This window comes from Mytilus galloprovincialis, chromosome 10, assembly GCF_965363235.1.
Source record: "Mytilus galloprovincialis chromosome 10, xbMytGall1.hap1.1, whole genome shotgun sequence".
Taxonomy (NCBI): Eukaryota; Metazoa; Mollusca; class Bivalvia; order Mytilida; family Mytilidae; genus Mytilus; species Mytilus galloprovincialis.
Genome location: NC_134847.1, coordinates 58,513,939 through 58,523,580, shown reverse-complemented (window position 1 = coordinate 58,523,580; position 9,642 = coordinate 58,513,939). Strand labels below are relative to the sequence as shown.

Below are 9,642 nucleotides of genomic sequence, written 5' to 3'. Positions count from 1 at the left end.
TATAATTTAGTACGCCAGACGCGCGTTTCTTCTACATAAGAGGAATATCGAAAATGGAAAATACCATGGTATTTGAGGCAGTGGTGAAAAACCGACAAATTCGTTTGAATGTCTTGCGTACACAATTGTAAGGCCAGTATCTTGGATAATTTTCTTTCGATCTTAATGCAAGTTTTTGATCACGGTTGAATAATTTCTATAAATAGTTCATTTGTATCTGCAATACAACGTTGGACAAGTACACATCAATATATTTTTTAGTCCTTCTATGGTCGTAGTGAAAACATGCGAGAAGAAGACTAACATTCTGGCCAGGCCATGTGTCATTAACTTATTTATTACTATGCAAACCTGAACAAATATACTTAATATATGATTTAGTTCTCCTTTCAAGTGGGTGCTTGTGACAATATTACACATACAATCCCTTTTATTCAATTACAATGACTTATATTATATTCATATATACTTTTGTTCCCATTTTTGCAGATTTGAGATTGCCTTCAATCTTACGTATTCTTGTAAAGGCACTGATATAATAAACATAAGGGTAGGTAATGTAACAAGTTATTCGCTGAGGTAAAGTAAATGTTTCCATACAATTTGCGATAGTATAAATATTAAAACACTTCGATCACATCTGAGTCTGATCGATTCGATCTTGATGAAAATAAAAGTAAAATCACAAAAATACTGAACTCCGAGGAGAAATGAAGAGGAAAGTCCCTAATCAATTGGCGAAATCAAAAGCTCAAACACATGAAACGAATGGATAATATCTGTCATCTCTTTTCAATCATAACAATCTTTCTTAACATTTTAATTTTTGAAATTATACTTAGTTAACATTTATTGTAAATAAAATATTTTTTGGCTGGAATTTCCGATAATATTAATTTTATTAATGGCATGTGTGTAAGAAGGCATTTCTTTGTATAAGTATATCAACATGAGGTAAATGACTTCAGCATGTTCAATGCATGATCATCTTATTACATTATCTGATTGGTCAGTTCTTGAGATTGGTAATTAATATCAAATTTCTACATGTGCTTGGACATGCGGTCATTCACCTTTGTTTTGGGGGAGAGAAAAGATCGTTTTTGAATTTTATCTGAAAGCCCTCCCATTTCCCTCCCTTTTAAGTGTTATCATATAGGAAATTTATTTTTCTTTAAACATGAATTAATTACAATATTCATGTAGTATTTATATAATTTGTATATACTATGTTGCTGAGTTAATTTTTCAACTCACTTTTATTTTTGTCATTTTTATGATGTTTATTTTGTTACGGTGTGGCACTTTTTCAACCCCACCTGTGCTTATTAAAGTCATTGTCATTTATGCAGTACTATTATAATTGTTAAGATGTAAGTTGCATTTTAAGTTAATTTCTGAATAAATGACATTTTACTCAACTTGTGTTTTATTAACAGCAAACATAGCTCAGACTCTTTGATCTAGGTCATTTATACAAGGTTTTCTCGTTGTTATCTGTGTCTAGGAACATTAGCTGACAAAAAGATATTTCTCATAAATTAATATTATCTGAAAAAGTAAAATAACAAAAATTCCGACGGGAAGTCTTTTATCATATGGCAAAATCAAAAGCTCTAACACATCAAGCGAATGGAAAACAAGTGTCAAATCAAGACTTGGTACAAGCATTTCCTCATGTAGAGGTGAATTAAACCTGGTTTTGTAGATATCTAGCTTAAACTTCTTACTGTCATGATAGTTGCTTAAAACTCCACAATATTTAATTATGTATGAACAAGACAAACAGTCATTATACATGTAATAGGGTAAAAATGTAAAAACAAAATGGGTCAACATTGTTTTATAATCTTATCACTTTAATAGCAAACAACTATTTCTACAAAGACAAACCAAATGGCATATAGACATTCCATAGACAAAGCACATAAGCAAAAATAAAAGACATGAATTAACTAATGACATATACATGCATATTTAATGCACTATATAGCATCAGCAATAATTTTGTTAGTTTTCGGCAGCCAACGAATATAAGTGCTATACATTCGAGTGAGAATTTTATGATAGCAAAACATATTATCATGAAGTGTATTTATTTAAATGCTTAAATAGAATTGCTGATAAACGTTCAACATAAAACGATTAGATAAAAAATCACTGGTGTTAAATCTTTTGATATATTATTATATGTTTATAAGCCAAGCAATCCGGTTGGCAGAAATTCTAATCTACAAAACGGGACTCATGTGTTCGAAGATTTGTTGAAAAATAAATGGCTATTCTAAGTTACAGATCGTACAAGTAGGATTTTTTGGGATACCAGATGGCGGAGCATAACCCCGCCCAATAGTTTGTGATTTTTCTATAAAACCATACTGCAATTCTAAAGCTGTTCTGACATTAATGGTGTCAGTATAAAACACTTCAACTGTGACATCCATATTTGCCATTACAGTGAAAGCGCCGTAACAATCTACTCTCAAGCACAAATATGGATTACGAAAAATGTTTAATTCTTTCAAATACTGGCAACAAAATTCGTTATCAATTGAGTATTTTGGCACCAGAATGACTGTCACATGGTGTCGTTTTTTATGACAGTAAAAATCTGTAAAATATAGATTACACTCAGAATTGAACATTTCCAAAGATTGGATATATAATCGAATTGGCCCAAAATGAGAATAGGGACCTGGCATGTTCGTCATAGCATCAGTATAGGTACTGAAAAATAAACCAGACAACCTTCCATTTACTACAGAACCCTGTTCTCCACCATTACTTTTCAAATACGGTCGCATTTCTCCATCCAGTTGTATCATTATCTTATCAAAATACGTCTTTGATTTATTTCTATAGAAGTATTGAATTGGTCGCATGTTCGGGTAGCCTTTTCTTTTACCAAACGCTATAGCAAGATCATACAATCAGTATGTATCCATCACTGAGAAAACAGAAAAAAATATCATTCATTGAAATTATATCTGATTCATATTTTAATAGTTATGATGTTGATGAAATTTGGTATGAACTCAATGAATTACATCTGAATATTGAAAATTATATTTATACCATTTATATTTCTAGATATATAAGGAATTAAATATTTGTTAACTAAATTTGATTATATATTTACATCAAGTACTGGTACCTCTTCCTGGCCTCGTTAAAAATTAGTATAGAACATGTATTCTATTCTGTTGAGAATGGTAGATTATTCTTACTGTGGCTAATAATATTTACTAAATTGCAGTTTGACTTCTTTTACAACAAACTGATCAACTGGAAACAATATTTTAACAAATTGCTCAAGTGAAAGGTTGTAAGTATGAAGTGAGTGAATAAAGGCAACAGTAGTATACCGCTGTTCAAAACTCATAAATCCATGGACAAAAAACAAAATCGGGGTAACAAACCAAAACCGAGCGAAACGCATTAAATATAAGAGGAGAACAACGACACAACACACACAGAAACTGACCAATCATCAGACAAAACACCACGAGAATAACAAATATAACATGAAAACCAAAACTGTTTATAAGAAAAAAGTGACGTGAAATAAAAAGTTAGACTTACCACATCTAGCTACTGATAGTTGATGTCTTTGTCAAGAGTTTCAATTGAAATAATAGCTTACTTTAGTATTATGAGCTACTAATTTAGAAGGACTAACTTTGATATGAAAACGTTTTACCATAAATATATTTAAAAAAAATTAGTTTAGAACATTGTTTAGTAGGTCAATATTTTATAGCTTTGTTTTCTAGTAGAAAGTTATTGACAATGTGTAATAGTGATTTGGATATTTTTTCTATAAGAATTACTGATCTGCTGCATGGCATTAAACAGAAATAATTTTATTGAGTTATTGTATTCTAAAAAATGTAATCAATGATACCAGGCTTGAGGATTATGGTTTTGCCTCCAAAACATTCATCAATGCTACTTGAATAAAAAAAAAAATGAAAATCCATATTATTACGAAGATGTAGAGCATTGACGACACAAAATAACGAGAGGTTTTGCCAAATACTGCATATAAGTTATCTAATCTTTGGTGCTTTGAACAATTCAAAGTTTTGCAAAACAGTTAATCTTTAATATCAATAAAAAATCATGTCAATAAAGTTTAGAATTGCTGACTACCGAGACGGTGATTCCTTCTTAATTTTCAAAGGAATTATTATGATTTATAGAACTTTTAATGTGTTCCATAATACATTTAAACAGTTTGTTTTTCAAAATTTATTCATCTTAAAAATAAATTTCAGTGTTCTTGTCAGACTAGAGGATAAAAGTATATTAATCATGGAAGTAATATTACAAACAAAATACTAATAAAATGAAGGAAGTTGGTATTTGTTAGACAGAATAAAATTTTGCTGATGTTACGGTGATGAAAATGATATCGCCTTTAAGAGTAACAGATGAGTTATTGCTTTAGAAAAAAATACACAAATTACAATTACGCACTTACTTGCTGTTGGAAAACAGAGCTATAAAGTAAAGACTTATATTTTGAACTATTTATTTTTATGATAGAAATTTTCATGTCGAAGTTAGACCATCTAACTCAGTAACTGGTTTTATAGTAAGTATTTATTTTGACTTATAATTCTGAGAGAGACATCAACTATCAGGAGCTGGATGGTAAGTATTACTTTTTATTTCACAGCACTCACTTCGTACTAAATATCACTTGAGCAACTTGTTAAAATATTTTACCAGTTGATCAGGATGATTGAGAATAATTCAAACTTCTATTTGGGAAACTGTTTTAGCCATTGTATTGCTATTGTGACACAACAAAGGTTACTGGATAAGCACAGCATAAGAATATATTGATGTACGTTGGAAAATTTCCATTGTAGTAAATTTGTTTTGTAGTATTAACAAGTGCACTTTTGTATCTTGTAAATATAACTTTCATTTTATTCAAAATTGTATTATATTTGAATTTTCATTTCTATTAATATCACTGGCGGATATTTTCTTTAACTATAACTGCATGTTTTATCGCTTTGACGTATACAACACATATTAATTTAATTAATTCATTTCTGTAAAGTAGTACGAAGTTCAGTGTTGTAAGTTATTTAGTTGAGATTCAACAGATTTCACTTTTATAAAAAGACAATAAAAATTTATATGTTTTGTGGCAACTTCTTTTTCTGTTTTCAATTGTCTTGGCTTGCTTTATTATTCATAAGTAAAAGATATATTTCGTACATGTTTTAAAACTAATCACAGGACTATGCGATTCCGTTGTGGTTATCCAAACACTTCCATCTACCCGCTGCTCTCGACATGTACACAAAACCATACATTTAACTGATGATGCAGATGGAAACTCAAAAGGAAACTCGTTGTTAAGGAACCAATCACTGACAATGAAAACGCGCAGCTGATTTTTTGCTCTGACAAAAACGATAAAATCCTTTTCACTTGTGAACATAAGATTAACATCTAATCTGTAAAGCGACGGAGGATGGCGATGAATTGTAACTGGCAACGTGCCCTACAAAAAAAAGGCGTTATGTTTTTTTCAATTATTGTGTTGTAAATAGACGAGAACGTTAGTTTTATTGTTTTAATATATATGAGTCAAAACAGTTAATTAATTACTATTTAAAGGCTACATTAATTGTTTGAATATATTCACTTTTTATTTTATGTTCATATTATTATTGGATCCAATTTGATACAATTGCCAAAAATCAAGTATTATTTATATACATATAAAAACCAGCCTTACTAATTTTTGAATTATTTGTCTTTAAAAAGTACAATATGTCCTGTTAGTATTACCTGTGTTTCTTTTGATGATAAAGGTAATGTATGTAGTTCTTCGTCGTATTGTTCCAACAGAACCGGAATTGAAATATTCACTGGACCTTTTAAACAAATAATTGCATAGACAACTGTTTGATAAGAACAACTTATCTTAATAAAATATCAGATACGGATTTTTAATTACATTGTTTGTTCAAAGCAAGAAAATGTTTATTTTTATTCACATTAATTTAAGGATCTGACAACTGCAATACATTTGTTTAACTGTTGGAAAATGCGTAATCATAGATATAAGAACAGATTTAAGTTTGACCAATAATTTGATAACTAACTTAAACATTCGAGAGGATGTACTTCTGTAAAAAATGACAATACAATTTTCTATTGGAACTCCTTTTCGGCTATATCTGTGCCACTGTTAATATAAAGTTTTGTAAACAATTATATCCTAGAATTGAAAGATCACATGCTTTTATATTTTTTTTCAAAGGTAAAAAATCCAGAATATTTTCAACATTAACATGCCTTGAACCTCTACGAGTTTAAACTTACATTAACATTCTGTGCTACCCCTCCCTTCCTCATAATTTAATGTTACCGCTAACATGTGTATTTATTCTGGTACAATTTCCAAATTTCCCTGTATGAGATGAAACATAGAGATCACATATGGGAACCAGTAAGTAAAGAAAACAAAATATCTATGAATAGCATATATTTCCACCAAAAGAGGCGATGTATGTGAAACAGCTGTATTTACAAAGTAAAACCTATAAGTCATTATCCTAAAATTGTATATACATACACTCAATTTCTTTATTTCCATAACATACTGCCCTGTCATATTGGTCTGTACTTGAAATAAATGTCTTCAGCCCATACACACATACAAAAAAGCTATTCTTCTGAATAGAACTGTTGTTCAGTGAAAATGTCAGTTCATCCTGACGAGTGTTCATGAAAATATTTGTTGATGAATAATCAGATTTATCCACCAATACCATGAATATAACATCAAAAAGAAAACCGATTGGACAAGTAATGTTTACATCAAATTTCTGATGATCTTTGTCTATGATCTTTACAAACCAAGACCTTGGAGCCACCTGAAAAATAGCATCACGCTGACGTATCTTAATCAACAAATATGGACATGTGACATAAATTGCAACTGAACGGTGATCTTTCCAAAATGAAAACGGGATAAGAAAGTTAACATCGAAAGTAATCTTGCAATTAGTCAGAACTTATTCGATATATGGGAAGCTGTAATTGTCATTACTACGTTGCAATTAAATTAGATTTGATAATAGTAATAAGGAAGTTATAGCAATAATAACGATAGTGCTATGGATTATACAAAGGCAAATACAGTTTGAAGAAGATAACATTCTCAATGATGATATAATTTGAGAGAGTTTAAAAAGATGAACGTTCAGGTATAATACTTTTCTACTACAAAGTTATAAACATAAAGCATATACGTTGGTCAAATTAAAGAAATGAGATTAACATGATAAACCTTATTAGAAAAACATTATCTTTTATCTGATTTCTATAGAATTTATTACCTTGAAATAAAACAAAAGTTTATATCATTGACAATGCCGAATTGTTACTAAATATAGATTTCACATATTGTTATAACTTTGTATGTCTTTTTTTTTTATCAACAAGTGTGTGATATTTTCTAAATTGATAACGATTGTCAAATACTTGTGATACATATCATTTGTTATTCGTTCCAGTAACACTTTCAGCAAATATCTAGATGTAAGCATGTACTAGTAATCTATATTAAACATAGATTACTTTTCTTGTCTTATAACACATCGATGGTTGTCAGGATTGATCAAATGAAAGACGGAACGTAGGAAGGTCTTTTATGCCAATCCCGAAACCCCTCGAAACCTTAAATTATGCATTATGCATTATTGTACTTATTACCACAAAAATTATAATGTCTGCTGAGATTTGCATTAATCGCATCATATTTAACCTTTTTCACTGAGGTGGAATGTTCTTTCCTGATGTGTTTAGGTTTGAAAACGCCATTCGACTCATTTGTTATGTGAAATAAAACTCACGTATCAATCTAGATATAAACTTTAGAAGTCATTATCCGGTTAAAAACATATACTGCAGCTGCATGAAGCTAGACACACATACATTGTTTTGATCAATGAAATTCTCAACTGACTTTGTAAGTAATTCATTGAATCAAATAAGATAATAGGGAGACACTGTGTTATTTTCTCTAACTCTCTTTTATTCAATGACATTTTTAAAGCGAAAAAGACCCCCCCCCCAAAAAAAAACAAAAAAAAAATAATGTTCAACGAATTATTCAGAATAATTCTTATGTCGCCTATGTTCGTGGTTGTAATAATGTAAAACTTAAGAACTGACATGAAGATAGCTCGAGGAGAGCACGAATTTGCATATACAAGTAACACGATAGACACAAATCCATAGTAAGGTATACAGTTTTTGTGAAAGTGGTAAGGTTGTCGTAGGTGCTTGCCAAACCCAACAACTTCAACTGTCCCGTATGAAAATGATTTTATGTTGCAAAAACATTTCATAACAAAACGACATCACTGTGTTGGCTGTCAGACCCGTTTAAGATCATATGTTTTTAACACTTGAAGGCTTCATACAAATTCTTGTTGCCAGTGTAAAACTATCTTTTTTACAGACATGTACATGATACTTTCAAAAAAAAAAATATTTCATCAAACTTTTCTTATTTTACAATGCACTCACTTGTGTACAAAAATAGTATACATTTATTATTAAGCTTGTATCTGTAATACTTACAATTTTACTTGTATCTTCCTTTAATGACGCCATTTTGGAAAAATACCCAGCTATATTTATAGTATTACCAAATTAACAATGATTATATGTCTTAATTGTAAACAAGATATCTCATAATTTCCTTCACAGTTGTTAAATGTTTTAAATGCCAGCCGACGTCTTTAAAAACATCGAATAGAATATACTATTATATCTTTCATTGTCATATTGAGTTCACACACTAAACCTATTTAAATGTTAATACTCGGATTCTAATAGTATCGGTCCCGGGAGTATTCTGTTATTCATTTTATTTATAAATTTGCACATCTTGTAAACATCGAGTAGAGGTCAATCGAGTAATGATTGGACTCATAAAATGTATGAATATCTTAAGCATATATCACATAAGCAACACGACGGGTGCCGCATGTGGAGCAGGATCTGCTTACCCTTCCGGAGCACCTGAGATCACCCCTAGTTTTTGGTAGGGTTCGTGTTGTTTATTCTTTAGTTTTCTATGTTGTGTCATGTGTACTATTGTTTTTCTGTTTGTCTTTTTCATTTTTAGCCATGGCGTTGTCAGTTTGTTTTAGATTTATGAGTTTGACTGTCCCTTTGGTATCTTTCGTCCCTCTTTTAAACGTGCAATCATTTAACATTCTTTTGTTGTTCATCTGAATTTTCAAGAGAATGTGATTGTTTACTCAAAACGGTACCATCTGATATTCCATCTTTTTTATCGATTGTTTTCACGGAAGGTTGTGTCACCTCTTTTTTCTGTTTATTTATTTATTGATATCCCTTATATATATATTTTTAATATATAAGGAACATTTTTTGTCTCTCGATTTCCTTTTGCAAAAAAACCCTCTCTCTTACATACAACGATCACTACGAACAAAGTGCGAATCGAACACACGGTCGATTTGTTTAACAGATAACACGCAGTAAAATTTCCTTAATTCTTAATTCTGCTTGTTACCATATCCATCTTCGTTCATACGCGAAATGTTGCATTATATTCATATTCAAGCAATGATA

The 9,642-nt window shown here is 30.3% G+C and overlaps 1 protein-coding gene across 2 annotated transcripts; it reads right to left on the bottom strand.

Moving 5' to 3' along the window:
• Positions 1 to 1,861: 1,861 nt before the first annotated feature.
• On the bottom strand, positions 1,862 to 8,849 carry LOC143047960 (uncharacterized). Of its 2 annotated transcripts, XM_076221337.1 has the most exons (5): positions 8,620 to 8,849; positions 6,605 to 6,905; positions 5,815 to 5,900; positions 5,236 to 5,524; positions 1,862 to 2,947 (listed from the first exon to the last, which is right to left on the bottom strand). In XM_076221337.1, exons 1-5 carry the CDS (start codon positions 8,650 to 8,652, stop codon positions 2,931 to 2,933), a joined length of 726 nt encoding a protein of 241 aa, XP_076077452.1. In that variant the 5' UTR covers positions 8,653 to 8,849; the 3' UTR covers positions 1,862 to 2,930. The 2 variants fall into 2 exon arrangements, with proteins under 2 accessions (XP_076077452.1, XP_076077451.1); XM_076221336.1 differs by lacking the exon at positions 1,862 to 2,947 and having other exon boundaries at positions 4,923 to 5,524.
• Between the last annotated feature and the right edge of the window lie 793 nt (positions 8,850 to 9,642).

Bases quoted from the DNA above. Each gene is read 5' to 3' on its own strand.
- LOC143047960 (XM_076221336.1), bottom strand. From the start codon at position 8,652: ATGGCGTCATTAAAGGAAGATACAAGTAAAATT. The intron at 6,906-8,619 runs GTAAGTATTACA...GCTATTTTTCAG, and splicing joins AGGAAGATACAAGTAAAATT to GTGGCTCCAAGGTCTTGGTT. The intron at 5,901-6,604 runs GTATGTATATAC...TTTGTTTAAAAG, and splicing joins TGGAAATAAAGAAATTGAGT to GTCCAGTGAATATTTCAATT.